Source organism: Callorhinchus milii, unplaced genomic scaffold (assembly GCF_018977255.1).
Source record: "Callorhinchus milii isolate IMCB2004 unplaced genomic scaffold, IMCB_Cmil_1.0 Scaffold17, whole genome shotgun sequence".
NCBI lineage: Eukaryota > Metazoa > Chordata > Chondrichthyes > Chimaeriformes > Callorhinchidae > Callorhinchus > Callorhinchus milii.
This window is the reverse complement of record NW_024704758.1, coordinates 15517314-15534219: the sequence shown is the minus strand read 5'-3', so window position 1 is coordinate 15534219 and position 16906 is coordinate 15517314. Positions and strand designations below refer to the sequence as shown.

The 16906-nt window shown below is 45.3% G+C and overlaps 1 protein-coding gene across 1 annotated transcript in view; it reads left to right on the top strand.

The window, feature by feature from the left end:
• The first annotated feature begins 2426 nt into the window (after nt 1-2426).
• LOC103175069 (ubiquitin carboxyl-terminal hydrolase 47) overlaps nt 2427-16906 on the top strand; it is a 45004-nt gene continuing 30524 nt past the window's right edge. The window contains 1 exon segment of the mRNA XM_007887826.2: nt 2427-2575. Coding sequence (XP_007886017.2) covers nt 2537-2575 — 39 coding nt within the window. The 5' untranslated portion in view covers nt 2427-2536.

Sequence of the window (16906 nt, the reverse complement as noted above, 5' to 3'; positions counted from 1 at the left end):
ATATCCAGAAAGAGAATATAACCTCTTCAACAAGAACATTCTAAATCATTATGTCACTTGTTTGACATTATTACTGATATGTCAAATGCTGTAAACTAATAATACAGGCAGTGAGTTGCTGATAAGTAGCCTCTCTGTGGCGGTCTCTGTGGGGGTCTCTCTGTGGCGGTCTCTGTGGGGGTCTCTCCGTGGCGGTCTCTGTGGGGGTCTCTCTGTGGCGGTCTCTGTGGGGGTCTCTCTGTGGCGGTCTCTGTGGGGGTCTCTCTGTGGCGGTCTCTGTGGGGGCCTCTCTGTGGGGGCCTCTCTGTGGGGGCCTCTGTGGGGGTCTCTGTGGGGGCCTCTCTGTGGGGGCCTCTCTGTGGCGGTCTCTGTGGGGGTCTCTCTGTGGCGGTCTCTGTGGGGGCCTCTCTGTGGGGGCCTCTCTGTGGGGGCCTCTCTGTGGGGGTCTCTCTGTGGGGGCCTCTCTGTGGGGGCCTCTCTGTGGGGGCCTCTCTGTGGGGGCCTCTCTGTGGCGGTCTCTGTGGGGGCCTCTCTGTGGGGGCTCTCTGTGGGGGTCTCTGTGGGGGCCTCTCTGTGGGGGCCTCTCTGTGGGGGCCCTCTCTGTGGCGGTCTCTGTGGGGGCCTCTCTGTGGGGGCCTCTCTGTGGGGGTCTCTCTGTGGCGGTCTCTGTGGGGGCCTCTCTGTGGGGGCCTCTCTGTGGCGGTCTCTGTGGGGGCCTCTCTGTGGGGGCCTCTCTGTGGCGGTCTCTGTGGGGGCCTCTCTGTGGCGGTCTCTGTGGGGTCTCTCTGTGGGGGTCTCTGTGTGGGGGTCTCTGTGTGGGGGTCTCTGTGGGGGTCTCTCTGTGGGGGCCTCTCTGTGGCGGTCTCTGTGGGGGCTCTCTGTGGGGTCTCTCTGTGGCGGTCTCTGTGGGGGTCTCTCTGTGGGGGCCTCTCTGTGGCGGTCTCTTTGGGGGTCTCTCTGTGGCGGTCTCTGTGGGGGTCTCTTGTGGGGGCTCTGTGGCGGTCTCTGTGGGGGCCTCTGTGGGGGCTCTCTGTGGCGGTCTCGGGGTCTCTCTGTGGCGGTCTCTTTGGGGGTCTCTCTGTGGCGGTCTCTGTGGGGGTCTCTCTGTGGGGGCCTCTCTGTGGCGGTCTCTTTGGGGGTCTCTGTGGGGTCCTCTCTGTGGCGGTCTCTGTGGGGGCTCTCTGTGGCGGTCTCTGTGGGGGTCTCTCTGTGGCGGTCTCTGTGGGGGCTCTCTGTGGGGCCTCTCTGTGGGGGCCTCTCTGTGGCGGTCTCTGTGGGGGCCTCTCTGTGGCGGTCTCTGTGGGGGTCTCTCTGTGGCGGTCTCTGTGGGGGTCTCTCTGTGGGGGCCTCTGCTAAGTCACAGCAGATATGGGAGAAGAACAATTATCCACTGGGCGCCATAGACACAGCACCAGGTATTCAGCCCCTCAAGCCTGTTCCGCCATTTTATAAGATCATCGCTGATCTATACCTCAAGGTCACACACAGTGTCACACACAGACAGACACACAGTGACAGACACACAGTGTCACACACAGACAGACACACAGTGTCACACACAGTGTCACACACACACAGTGAGATACACACACAGTGTCACACACAGTGTCACACACAGACAGACACACAGTGACAGACACACAGTGTCACACACAGACAGACACACAGTGACAGACACACAGGTCACACACAGACAGACACACAGTGACAGACACACAGTGTCACACACAGACAGACACACAGTGACAGACACACAGTGTCACACACAGACAGACACACAGTGACAGACACACAGTGTCACACACAGACAGACACACAGTGTCACACACAGTGTCACACACAGACAGACACACAGTGACAGAACAGGGTCACACACAGACAGACACACAGTGACAGACACACAGTGTCACACACAGACAGACACACAGTGACAGACACACAGTGTCACACACAGACAGACACACAGTGACAGACACACAGTGTCACACACAGACAGACACACAGTGACAGACACACAGTGTCACACAGTGTCACAGAAAACAAGAAATGACACCCCTATTGTTGCAAACAGTAGCGGCGTGTGCGCATGCGCGGGCGGGGAAACAGCCGCCGCCATTTTCACGTTTGGAGCCGCGCGTCACAGCCTGTCCCCGCCCTCCACTCCGCGTCACAGCCTGTCCCCGCCCTCCACTCCGCGTCACAGCCTGTCCCCGCCCTCTGCCTCGCGTCACAGCCTGTCCCCGCCCTCCACTCCGCGTCACAGCCTGTCCCCGCCCTCCACTCCGCGTCACAGCCTGTCCCCGCCCTCCACTCCGCGTCACAGCCTGTCCCCGCCCTCTGCCTCGCGTCACAGCCTGTCCCCGCCCTCTGCCTCGCGTCACAGACTGTCCCCGCCCTCCACTCCGCGTCACAGACTGTCCCCGCCCTCCGCCTGAGAGTCTGTGTGTGACAGAGAGCGAGAAACAACATGGCTCCCGCTCACCTCCTGAGGGAAGCCATCAACTACATTTAAACCTCTCGCTCCCTCTCCCCAGCCATGGTGCCCAGTGAGGACAATCAACTGGTCCCCAGGGAGGTGAGTATGTGAGGGAGTGGGGGGTGTGAGGGAGTGGGGGGTGTGAGGGCGGTGTGAGGGAGTGGGGGTGTGAGGAGTGGGGGGGTGTGTGAGGGAGTGGGGGGGTGTGAGGGAGTGGGGGTGTGGGGGGGAGTGGGGGTGTGAGGGAGTGGGGGGGTGTGAGGGAGTGGGGGGGTGGGGGGGGGGGTGTGAGGGAGTGGGGGGGTGTGAGGGAGTGGGGGTGTGTGAGGGAGTGGGTGTGTGTGAGGGAGTGGGGGTGTGGGGGTGTGTGTGAGGGAGTGGGGGGTGTGTGAGGGAGTGGGGGGGGTGTGAGGGAGTGGGGGGGTGTGAGGGAGTGGGGGTGTGTGAGGGAGGGGGGGGGTGTGGGGGTGTGTGAGGGAGTGGGGGGTGTGAGGGAGTGGGGGGTGTGTGAGGGAGTGGGGGGGTGTGAGGGAGGGGGTGTGGGGGGGGGGTGGGGGTGTGGAGGGAGTGGGGGGGGTGTGAGGGAGTGGGGGGTGTGGGGGGGGGAGTGGGGGTGTGTGAGGGAGTGGGGGTGTGTGAGGGGTGGGGGGGTGTGAGGGAGTGGGGGTGTGTGAGGGAGTGTGTGTGAGGGAGTGGGGGTGTGTGAGGGAGTGGGGGGGGTGTGAGGGAGTGGGGGGGTGTGAGGGAGTGGGGGGTGTGTGAGGGAGTGGGGGGGTGTGAGGGAGTGGGGGGGGTGTGAGGGAGTGGGGGGGGTGTGAGGGAGTGGGGGGGGTGTGAGGGAGTGGGGGGTGTGAGGGAGTGGGGGGTGTGAGGGAGTGGGGGGGTGTGAGGGAGTGGGGGGGTGTGAGGGAGTGGGGGGTGTGTGAGGGAGTGGGGGGGTGTGAGGGAGTGGGGGGGTGTGAGGGAGTGGGGGGGGTGTGAGGGAGTGGGGGGGGTGTGAGGGAGTGGGGGGGTGTGTGGGGGAAGAGATTATGATGAAATGATGATAATACTTGTGTTTAGAGAGAGGCCTATGTTCCCCCTTCTCCCCCCACTCTCCCCCCCCACTCGGCCTGTTTTCCTGATAACAGCAGAGAGGGGGTAAGGGGTGTGGGGAGAAGGGGGGGGGAGAGGCCGCGACTCCCCGGAGCCGCTCACCGTTTCCTATTGTGGAGATTGTATTTTGAAGCTTCTTTATACTCAGCATTACAGCTGCATCAGGGCTTTCCCCGGGGGGGGGGAGAGGAGGGGGGGGAGAGGGAGGGGAGGAGGAGGGGGAGGGGAGGGCGTTACACATACAAACAAGAGTTGCTTTAAACGAAAGGGTTTCGGGATTTTTTGACGTTGTCTTTATCAGTTGTTGGGAAGTTACAGTTAAGTCGTCGGTGTCGCTGAGGTGATGGTGCAGGTCCTGTGGTGCACTTTGATGTCAGTGTTACCTGTCCTCGCACCTGGTAAAGTCTGTCAGTGTCAGTCACCTCTTCAGGAGATTTACACCTTTGCTCTGGTGAGAAAACATGTGACATGTATTGTACAAACGTGGCAAAGACGGTGCTAACATCTTTACTGTTTATTGCGGCTTCTTCTCTTTTTGGTGAGTCATTGTTGTTATTGCCAGATTTTAATTTAATATTTGAAATATGTCTTAAAGTTTTTTTTACAGAGTGACAAATAATTTGATATAGTGTCAAAATGCCTCAAAGGATTTTATGCAACTGTTTGCTTTTTGACATAGTGATATATTTTAATCAATTTAGCAGCTAATTGCACCAGCACTATGCCATAAGCAGCAATGAGAGAAATTACAAATTAAAGAGTAAGGGAGAAATTGCCCTGGAGAATTCTCTGCTGATCTTTAAAATCTTGTGGTGTTGGATATAGCTTTCACTTGAACAGGCAGTCTGGAATCTTCAACTTGACTGGCGATATAGATCATGCTTTCAGCGCCTTGGTACGCCCTCCCGACATGAAAGGTGCTGTACAAATGTAATCTTGTTGTTGTTGATGCTGTTGTTGTTGTTGCTGGTAAGGATCTTCATCCCACAAAACTCCGACTTATAAGCCAAACTCCTACATTCTATTTAGAAAAACATTGTCTCAACAACAACAAGATTTCATTTATAGAGCGCCTTTCACGTCGGGAGGACATCTCACTTTGTAGATCAGCATTCAAAGCACTCATGCATTTGGAGTGTTCTTCAAAGCCTGATCTACTGGACTAGTATGTTCCTTATTTATAATTTAAAAGTCAATCTGCTGCTGACAATAATGTAGTTTACCACTGAACAAAGTTTAATTTGTAGCTTCGGGATTGAATGCTTGACCCATTTCTCAACTTTTTTTTCATAGTTTAATTTCAAGACCCTAAGAGCTGTAACGTCCTGATAACTCAACTCTGGCTTAACTTGCCACTACCACTTAAGTCATAATGCTGTCAATATCTCAGCCACATTTATTTATGGTGTGTGTATATACTCCTAACTCACCATTCTCGATAAATATTCACTCATTGACCCTTTTTTCCCTTGGAGTGATGGGTTATCAGGAGTTCACTGTAAGCATAAATTCCTTTTTGTTTTCCCCCTCAACCCACTGATGTTTTCACTCCACGAGATTCTCCCAAGCTGAGCTTGTGTAATTAAAGTGCTATCATGTGTCGGCCACGGCTGCTCTGACAGCTGTTAGAAGGTACATTGACTGGATTTTGATTTGGTAACTTCAGTGTTCTGGACCTCTGGACGGTTTTCTCCTCTCTTCACTGACGCCAAACGTAGCTTCTCGTGGAGTTCAGCTCTCTCAGCACAGACCAGGATTCAAATTCACAACCTTCTGGTCTGTCTGGCCTCGGGCTGCTCTCGGTCTGTTTCCCACTCGTCATCAGGGGAGTTCTGACAATTTATTTTCAAGCAATGCCATGTGCTTACTGGTACATGAACAGTGACCCTGATATCTTTATAGAGCACTATTTTTAAAATTTGTTAAATGCAATGATTGAAATAGTTCTGGTACCATATAACATGGCATTTTGGTGTGCCTCCAAATCAGCTGGAAAGACAGATGCAGTCATGAGCCTATAGCGTGTCAGTTACGTGCCTTGAGCAGTGTGTAAGACAGTCAGGCTGTAAGCTTACTATTTTAGGCAAAAATGCACAGCTGGTTTGTCATTCTGCTTGAAATAATTCTTTATTAACAGGTTGGTAGCAGAATAATATCAAATGTACCAATGGCATGGGTTAAATACACCTACACCTTTTTAAGGTATAATATTGTATTATTTTCTGTTAATTTTGATTTATTTACCATTTGTGACTGTTTGTGCTGATAGAATAGCTAGAATGAAGGATATTCTTCTACAAAAGTAAAATGGAGGGGAAAGTCCCATTTTGAATGAAGAGAACTTATAGCTTGTGTCCAAATGTTTTAAAGCACTTTTCTAGCAATTACTATCAAGTGTAGTGACTGTTCATGTAGACAAATGCACCAATGTTCTACAAATAACCACAAGGTGAATGAAATGTGAATCTGGAGGACTGTTCAGGATTCCAGGAACTTTTTTTAATAATATGGTGGGATCTTTAATGTCTACTCGAAAATGGGCAGTCAAGACCTAGTTTAGTGTTCCATCCAAAGACATGTTGGTACCTCTCATGAAGCAGCACGCCCCACTGGAATTTCAGTCTAGATTATGAAAACAACAACAACAAAATTACATTTATAGAGCGGCTTTCACGTCGGGAGGACGTCCCAAAGCGCTGGAAATCAAGTCCCACAGTTATTCTTGCAACCTGATCCAGAGGTCTACCAAGTGGGTTAAACTCAATGAACCAAAACACAACACTATCCTCAATAATACTGTTTAAAAACTATTAATGCAGTACAAATTGGTTAATTTCTCCTGTCAATATAGATCAATTGATTCACTGTGTCACTTTTGTCTGTTGACATTTTTAATTAAGCAGCTTGTCATTAATCCAACCAAAATGGCATCAAAACATTTCATCTAAATGTTCATCTTTCCCCTTACAGAAAACTGCTGACATTGTTGTTTTAACCCCCCCACATCTTTCTTACTTGAGTTGTGAGTTGCCGGTTGGCGTGTCTGCTGATTAAAAAGATTGGGTGGGGGTGGGGGTGGGGGGCCGAATTGGTCCTGTTTGCTTAATGCACATATAATCATAAAGTAATTTCTTTTTCAGTTAGTTTTTTTCTAAAACAAAATTGTTCCATAAATATTACCAATTTGGCCTAACAAACTGAACAAGGAGAGAAAATTAGAGAGGATTTGTGTGACTATCTTGACAATAAAATAACAGCAAATATTTGTAAATCTAGACTACCTTAGGTTAGCTTTTTCCTAACTATTGAATAGCTGAATTTGTTTTTCAAATTCCTATTTTTTTAAATTTGCAAAGTAAAATGGCAGTTGTGCTGGAATAAGTTAATTATCAACAGTGTAATGTTAGCGATTGCTTAATGACATTAGTTAGTGCACAAAAAACTCACTTATTATTCAATAACCTAAATTAAACACAGACACTGACTTTAAGCCTGTTATTGAAATGTATGCTCTGAGAAAAGAGCATGCATCTTTGTAAGGACAAGCTATTGTTGGAAGGAGTAATGTACTGTACGGCTGGAAACTCCCATTGAGCACATTATGTAAAGTTCTCTTGGGTTTAGTAATCATACTGGCAACGAAATGTACCTTGACCTTCCTGTCATTCAGTTATCCTAATTTATTCCCTCCCTTGATAGTATCACTAGCACACGAAGGCCATGTTGTTGTCCCTTTCAATTGTCAAAAACAAATCAAAATAAGATCTTATTTTACTGTGGTGCTTTGCTGTCATTGCAGCCTGTAGTTTTTTCAGCATTTCACGGAAAATATACTCTGATTTTTAACTTGTCTTAAAACTATAAATCAGTGGTGCAGTGTTTGAATGTGTATTGTGCCCTGAACTACCAGGGGATTGGCAATATTAGAAGGGGAGAGTCTTTACAGTTAGACAATTTAGTTAATTTATGTTAGGTGATTTTTGTTTCATTTTGATATTGAGATTTTACTTACAATAAATTTCTCCATGTGCACTCATATTTAGATTATGGCTAATTGTGCAATATTTGTTTCTTGTTTGGGTCAGTAGCAGGAAGAGTTTTGATCAATTAGTTTGTTTTTTTCCACTCGGAATTATGGTATGATTTCAAATCCAAGTCCATACTAAGTTTGTTGGTGTCAGCTGGGTTGCTAAATTGGCCTGGGCTTCCCAGAGTGACAGCTCATGGTCCCTCTTTAGTACCTTCTCCTTGTATTGTACTGCGTGGAGAGGTGAGGTTTAGCTATCACCCCCTGTGCAGTTGAGGGTCTGGTAACACTCACCAGCCAGGCTCCTACATGATCAATAGCGACTTGGGTGTGATACTAGAAGGTAACCCGGACCATGGAACCACACCATGGCATTAGGAAACTGGAGAAGAGGAACACAGGCATATAGCAATGGAGAGAGCATTAGAAAATTGATTGGGCGCGCTACATTTTTAAAAAAAAACTATTTATGGCTTTGATCTGTATATTTATTTGCCTCTCTATATTGTATAATTAATTTCATATATCTTACCTGTGTTTCCATCACCTGACACTGTTCAACTGAAACCGATAGAAGGATGTAGTGGTTGGTATATTTTGATAGATAAATAGTTCATGGTAAGAACCAGGATCTTGAATTGCCTAGAAATCCCCCAAAATGTTTATTTGTTATTAGTTACAGCTGTTAGTGTATATTTCAACAATGTTGTGAATCATGGGTTTAACATCTCCTTTGTGAACTTGACACCCAGAACCACAGTTTCTGTTAAAATTCCTATAGATGAAGTATTCAGGCGCTGACAGCATCAGCATCCAAGGCTGCACTCTCCACCTCTCAAAGCCAGTCAGGAACCTCGGTGTTTTGTTCGACCCTGAGCTGTCCTTTCTCCCTCACATCCGCACCACAACTGGCACCGCCTTCCATCACCTCCGGAACATCGCCAGACTACGGCACTACCTCACCCCTCACGCTGCTGAAACCCTGGTTCACGCCTTTGTCACCTCAAGGCTGGACTATGGGAACTCTCTCCTCGCCGGCCTTCCCGCCACCTCCCTCCACACTGCAGGTCATTCAGAACTCTGCAGCTCGTGTACTGTCCCGCACCAGGCTTCGGGACCACATCACTCCTACCCTTGCTCGCCTCCACTGGCTCCCCATCCCCCAGAGGATCGATTTCAAGATCCTCATCCTCACCTACAAGGCCATTCACGGCCTTGCTCCCTCCTACCTCTCCAACCTACTATCCCCCTACCTACCTGCCCGTACCCTCCGTTCCTCTGGCTCCGGTCTGCTCCACGTCCCCCGCCCCAACCGCCCTACTATCGGTGGTCGGGCCTTCAGCCTCTCAGCCCCGAGGCTCTGGAACTCCATCCCCCAGTGCCTTCGCCGCTTCCTCCCTTTCCTCCTTCAAGGCCGGTCTCAAAACCTTTCTCTTTGACCTTCAGCCTTCAGCTCCCCTCTCGACTCTCTTCCTCCTCCTCGCTCCCTCCCTTCCCTCCCCTCACCCTGACCATTTCCCCCCCCCTCTCTCCCTCCCTTCCCTCCCCTCACCCTGACCATTTCCCCCCCCCTCTCTCCCTCCCTTCCCTCCCCTCACCCTGACCATTTCCCCCCAATGCTCGGGTCATGACCCAACTGTGCAGCGCCTTGGGACGTCCTCCTGACGTGAAAGGCGCTCTATAAATGGAATCTTGTTGTTGTTGTTGTTGTTGTATTTGGGGTGGTCAAATTTTCTAAGTAGCATTCCAGATTGTGATATCTTTGTTATCCTTTTTTGAAAATGTTACCAAGTCAGTTGAATAGTAAATTGGAGCCTTTTACAAATGTTTCGTTAACTTAAAAAGCTTCTGAAATGGAATACTGTTTTACTTTGTTAAATTGGCAGCAATTTCAATGCAGATATGATCATACAGGTCAAAGTCTCAAGCTATTATGGAATGATTTCTATTATCTTCTCAAAATTGGGTGTTCATTTTCCGTCCCCTTGTAAGTGCGGTGATTCATGCTTGGGTTTGATTCTACAGGCTGTGGCAGCCGTCCAGCATCTCGCTCAATGGCTATTCTTCTTGTTTGAGTCTTTGCACTGAGTGCCAGTGGGTATTCAACTGCAGAAATGAATTACAGGTGATCCTGTTTTCCTCATGATTTGACGTGTATTTTCTTACAGAGATTACTAGATAGTGATCAGGAGTGGAAATCTTGCAGAATTATTTTTCCCTTCCACTCCTTGCACATCAGGATGTCCACTAGACATGAAAGAGGCTCTTCAGATGTAATTTATTGTTGTCTGTTGTTACCATTTTTAACCCACTAGAAGATCTTTATTGTCGCTCTGCGTTAACTCAGCAGAAGCCAGTAGTCTATCCTAGAGCCCCATTCTGTTAGCTCAGTGATACATATCCTATGTTATCATGAGAGTCAGTAACATTCTTTTACAAGAAATTGTGTTTGATTGTAAACTTACTGATGCATTATTAAACACTGTTTCTGCCATATGTGCCAGTGCTACCATCAAATCTTTGTAGCGATAAGAATATATATTGAATCAGACAAGGCAACAAGGCTGATTATTGGTGACAGACTACATACAATTGTCTTTCAGTTTGACTGACTGCGACAATAGGGGGTGAGGGAGCTCAGTGGGGGGATCATTGGGTTACTATGATTGGTGTTTTGTGTTTCCTGTGAGATTAGGGAGGGAAATAATAATAATAATACAGTAAAAGTTGCATAAGTCCTATCTTTATAAATTGTATAATCAAGTTGTTGAAATCTTAAAATGGATATTCTGGAGTTTGAGTTTTAAAATGAGTGCAGTGGAGGATAAGTATCTTGGGTCATTTACTTTAATGGGAAGAGGCACCTGGTGGTAACGATTAAAATGTTTGACAGTTGTGATGATGCACTGTATATTCCAATGAGTCAGTTTGCTTCCTGGCAAAGTGTTTACGAGTTGCCTAAAGTACTCTTGAATAGCATTAAATGGTAATAATGCAGCTGTTGTGAAACTCAAGGTGGGAGGGACACAGAGAGCAGAGTCCACCCCACACAGGGGAAGGGCAATCTGGGAGGAGGCATTATCCTCCAGTTGATTTTTCACACATTTTAAAAGAGACTGGATCAGGTTGCATTGTGATTTAGTTTGAGAATATTCAGAAATAATCCTTTGAGCTGTATGAGTTGCATGTGTGGAGGGAAAATTAACAGATTTTAAAATTATGCGTTAAAATTTTTGCATAAAATCTTTTGATGGATATAATATTTTATAAAATAATAATAATCCTTGGATTTGATATAGCACCTCATCACATTGTTGAGATGTCTCAAAGTGCTTCACAGCTAGAGTGACTGTGTATTTTGTGGCAGAACAAATGGCTATTCAGTGTTGTCTGTTTTGAAAATAGTCATGGTTGGAAATGCATTATGTAATATTTAACATATTTAAGCATGAAGTTGACAGAATGATTATAATTCTAGAAATGTTCACATTGAAGATGTGGACTGAAGGCTGTATCCCACAAAACTACAGTATTGGGAAAGCTGAAGCTTTATCTTGTGATCCAAAGATGGCTTCCCTAGAAGTTAGCTTGGTCACTTCTTTTCTAGGAGGCCTTGGAAGTCAGAATTATCTTGGCTGAGTTTCAAGAGAAACCAGACAACATCACACTCATTATCGCAAGACTCTTTGCTATCAAATGATAGCAATGTACTACTGTATAATTATTACAGCAACTGTGGGTTTGAAAGAGTGAAACAGTCACGGGGGTTATTGCTGGTTACTAGAATATTAGCTGGTGAATGATAACAGCAGCTTTGCTGATAAGTGGCACTGCATTCTAAATTGAGCAAAAAAAACTTGGTAATCACCATATGGGAAGATGAAGGACATTATAGACACTGTGTATATTTTAAAAAAGGGTGTAAATGGTGTGAATTTCCAGGAGATTATTCAGCATCCAATCATAATTTAGAAATTCAGACCAGCAGAAAGTGAATGAAGAATGTGAGCATCTTGAATGAATAAGGTCCAAGAACAGCTAATCTTACCATTTCTAGAAGCATTGTTGTCAAAGAAGTGGTCAAAAAAAATGCGGAGAAATAAGACATTGACATCTGCTAAAATCCCTCTTGTCAGTATATCCAAGAGCAGTCTGTAAACAGCAGAGGGCAAACAGAAGTCATAGCAGGCTAGACAGAGAAGTTCCTCTTTTTGTTAGTCTTCCCATGATGCGTTTTAAAGAACTTTAAAGCAGAGTTGTGCTTCTGAAGGCTTATTCATTTAAGAAGAAGAAGAGGCCTACCATCTTTGTTTTCCCAAATTGTGGTCCTTCACTGGTCATCTCCACACAAGCCATCTTTGAACCAGCTGAGAATAAATCTAAATAGAAATATTCTTTTTATGAACATATCAAGTGCAGCTCAGAGAAATACAAAACTGCATTAAAAATTATAAAATGTCTGTTGGGAGTTTGCAGGATACATTTCTAAAGAGTTTTTTTTCCATGAAATTACTTAAGATCACTTTAAGTTTGTTTCCTTTTGGTTTGTAGCATGGCTCTGTCTATTTTTTCTGTCCTGTAGTCTTTGAATTGCAGAACTGATTCTGGTGTGGTTTTGTAACACTGAATTCTGATCTGAGCGCTATAGAAATCTTCGCCATTCATATTTTGGTGTAGTTTTACAGCAGCTGTGTCCATTTTAAGGAAACCAATCTGTCTACGCATATATTGCAAAATTGTTTTTAAGACATTCTTCATGATTAATAAGCTGGTAGCAGATCATTCCCATAACTACGGAAAGTCCATTTCAGCCATTTCACTGATTGTTAAACTGTCTTTTTGGCCTTGATGGTATACATGAGCACTTCAAATGCTAAGCTCATTGTTTACCACAGAAAATCAAGCTACTTTCTGTTTATATATTACCAGGTAGAGCTGGTGCTCCAGGCATCTGGTGGAACCATTTTGTGGAACTGCCACCCATTACAAAACAATATTAGGTATCGTGTTAGATGCTGGATCTTGTTTCATTGTTTCCACATTCTCGTTCTCATTTTCACTTCTGTGAACTGGACTCCTCTGGATGTGCAAATGGTGGGAGTCACGAATGATCTTTGCATTCACAGATCTAAAGAAAATATAATTAGCAGAGAAAACAAATACGCTGGGTGAAGTCTGAGGAATGCAGGGATGGAGGACTTTGGTGACTTGGATGTGTATATGTTGAAGGTTCCAAACATGAGTCTGCGATCAGTTCCCTTCGACCCTTAACACATTTCACGAGAGCTTGTATATGGCATCCTTCACGTGGGGTAGGGTTTCGGAGAGCTTTTGTGGCAGGTTGAGTGCTACACGCCTAAGAATTTGCTGCAATTCTAAGGATTTATCTGGTCTTTTCAAAGGTTCAATCAGGTTCACATTTGGCATAATGTATTAACTGCAACCTGATGGGGCTACCACCAGGTGGATTATTTAGTCCATAATCAACAATAACAAAATTAAATTTGCAAAGCGCCTTTCACGTCGGGAGGACGTCCCAAGGTGCTGGACAGTCAGAGTTTCAGACCCGAGCTGAGGGTTGGGATCGGGGAGGGTGGAGGGCAGGGGGAGAAGCAGGGAGATCAAAAGCACAATCGAAGAGGAGAGTCTTGAAGGAGGCAAGGGAAGGGGCGAAGCGGAGGGACTGCGGGATGGAGTTCCAGTGGGTGGGGGCATAGTGGCAGAAGGCCCACCCGCCAACAGTGGGGCAAGTGAGGTGGGGGGCGTGAAGCAGGCCGGAACCCGCTGAGCAGAGGGAGCGAGCAGGATGGTAGGGGGTTAGGAGGTCGCAGAGGTTGGGGGGAGCAAGACCATGGAGGACCGGGATCTCAGATTGAAAGAAAGCAGAATAAACTAAGGATTAACAAAGTGTAAATAAATGCACAAAGTGCAAGAAAATTCAATTGGTTGAGCCACACTCATTCATTAATAATAATAATAATAATCCTTGCATTTGATATAGCGCTTTTCACGTCGGGAGGACGTCCCAAAGCGCTTCACAGAACACACTGTAAAGTGAATTGACTGTATATTTGTGGGCGAACGCAGCAGCCAATTGCGCACAGCAATGTCCCACAAACAGTCGTAGATTGAAAATGACCAATTTATTATTGTTTTTGGTTTTGGAGGGATTATTATTAGGCTCTGTGTGGAGTAAGGAAACTTGCCCAAGGTTTCGCCCTGACCTGCCTGGAATTGAACTCAGGTCTTTCGTTTGCAAAGCGAGTGCTCTAACCACTGAGCTACAGGACTCCACTAATTTGATACAGAATAAAATATAATTAAAACTGGTTGAATCCCAATCTGCTAAAATTTGATTTGTATCTTCACTTCGGCCTTCATAACTGGGTGCTCTGCCCTTTGGACTAGTGCCATGTGAAGTCCTACCACACAACAAACAGTGTTTGGCACTGGTTTCAATTTGTTGGTACAGTACATACTGTTTTCTACTAAGTGAAAAATATTGCAAGAGTCTTGATAATAGTATCACTTAAATGAATATTTCTAAAAGAGACAAATCTTGAGGATGATACCTTTAAGGTTTGGAAAGCTTGCATTTTTAGATGGTACAAAATGGCTTTCCTCTGGATTTGGCCTCTGCGTTTGACCACAGGTGGTCTGCAAGTCAGTATTGAATGCACTTTTTTCCTGCATCTCTTTTCCTCTCAATCCACCCGCCCTCCCACGCAGCAGATATAAAACAATCAATCGGATATTACTGGAGCAAAATCTTTTGTATATTTTTTATTGATTTTGTGAAACAGTTGATAATGTTCACAATTAAAATAGGATTCTATCCTCTCCTTTCTCCCACATTAATTTTAAGCTTAATTCATTGCTTGTGAAAATTTCTGTTTATCATGCGAATTGTCTGCAGCATTACAGTGTAATGTTGGGAAGCCTATTCTTCTGTGGGTCTTTTTAGCATTAATCACCCTTTCATAGATTATACTGTAAATTCTTTTGGGGTATTTTAGTAAATAGTAAATACTGTCTTAATATTTAGTTGTTCAGTTTGTTACACATTGGGGGCGGTGGGAGGATTTGTTTTCTGGTGATTTGGGGTCCTGTATCTCAGTGGTTAGAGTACTCGCAATCAAGAGACCTGGGTTCTGTTCCCAGGCAGGGCGAAATGTTGGGCAAGTTTCCTTACTCCACACGCCTCTGTTTACCTGGGCATTAAGTAGGAATCTGATTGTTAGTCGATTGGCAGATTGTTTTTCTGGGGGTAATAATTCCTTCAAACTAATAAATTGGTCACTTCAATGTGCAGCTATGTGTGGGACACTGCTGTGCGCAATTGGCTGAGGTTATTCTCCCATAAAATATAAAGTCAATTCACTTTACAGAATATTCCGCGAAGCACTTTGAGATATCTTGAAGACGTGATAAGGCGTTATATCAAATGCAAGGATTATTATTATTTTTATTTATGGCTCATTGATCCAGCCATGGTGGCTAAGAGCAGTTTGACCCTGACTGCACCTTTCTTTCTCTCTGCACACTTAATGTTCACTGGAGTTTTCTGAAGGAATTCCTTTGGAATCCGAGAGGCTTGCAGGGACTTTTATGCCTATCAGCAGGGTGGCAGATTATCTGTGAACATTACTTGCAGTAATTGACGTTTGAATTAGTATGCTGACATGTGTTCACCTTTGTTAAACAGTAGAAAATATTGTACACTATTAAATAATGGAAGCCCTAGTAGTAGAAGATTTAAACATCTTATCCCTGTAAATATTCAGGCCCAACTGAACATTTGGAGTGTTGCTAAGCGCAGCAACATTGACTTTTTTTTCCTAAGAAAAGGATGTAGATCCCTCTTCATCTCACCAGTGCAAGTATTCAACAGTTTTCTCCATGTTCTGCAGTAGTCGCTGGTTTGGAGTGTAAACTGGTGAGAGGAAACCATTTTCCAGCAGCATTGTGTTAGATCTGATTTGTAATTGTTTACTTGACTGACATAAATTAATACTAAATGTTGTCTTTGACATTTCACAACAGTATCATTGCTTCTTCCTGCTGGATCAGGAATTTGCACTTTATCACAAGTTTCAAGATACTATGCAACTTGAGAAGCTTGAAACCTTGTGTTGAGTCAACATTTGTAATGTGTAGCTAAGAATGATGGAGATGATTCTAGGAGTTAACAAAAGCTTATAATAATAATAATAATCCTTGCATTTGATATAGCGCTTTTCACGTCGGGAGGACGTCCCAAAGTGCTTCAATTTTTGCACTCATATATAGTGCCTTTCACAAAGGTAGTGTCTCAGAGGGCTTAACACGAGTGGAGTTTGATACTGAGCTGGGGGGATGCGGGGTGGGGGACAGAGGTGACATGGTTAATGAGAAAGGTCTTCAGGTACGATCTGAACACGCACATGGAGAGGGAAGGTGGAGGGGTTGAGGCAGGGAGTTCCAGAGTTTCAGGTCATAATGGATGAAACCATATTTCTATTTGTTATTGTTTGCAAAGGGTTTTCTTCTGCCCCCCCCCCCCCCCCCCCCCTCCCCAATCATTGTGATTATCCACCACAACGTTCTGTTCTGATTTGTGATAAATCCCAATGAAAATGACATTTGTAATTTAATGACTTCCAATTTTCCACAATTTAATCTTGTATTCACTGGAAAAAACACTACTCACTCTATCTTCTTTAATATATCAGAAATTGGATACCTACACACTACTGATAGTAAAAGTCATAATTAATAGAGCCTGGAAAATAGACATCATATCTAATGAAATGCATAATACATAACTTGTACACAGCTGCCCCCATAAATCATTGCTTAGTTTACATTATTTCTATATTTCATTAGTAAGTCGAGCAGCAATGAGGAAAGACAACAATACAAAAATAGGTTCACATTTTTGCAGTATGCAAATGCAGTGACCTTTGATAGGCCAGTTTAACAGGAAGTGGCCCAAACAATGATTTGTGGTATGAAACAAGTCAGTTGAAAGTATTCTGACTTCAGTTTTCTTAAGGTGAACTGGACTAGCAGCTGTTGCAACTAATTTTTCATGAACTTCTGGTATTGATTCCCCTATAAGTATTGCTGAAAAGAAAATGGATGTTTGTTAGGTTTCAGGAAATTACTTCTTCATACTGCTGTTGACAAATATCGATACAAGCCGCCATCAAATAATCCAAGCCTTTTGCAGTGTACAAGAGCCTTTCTTCCAGTCGGGTATTGGCAGTGTGGGAATCCATAGGAGGCTCAGTGTGTAGATTACAAATGCATACAATTTTTGGGAATAT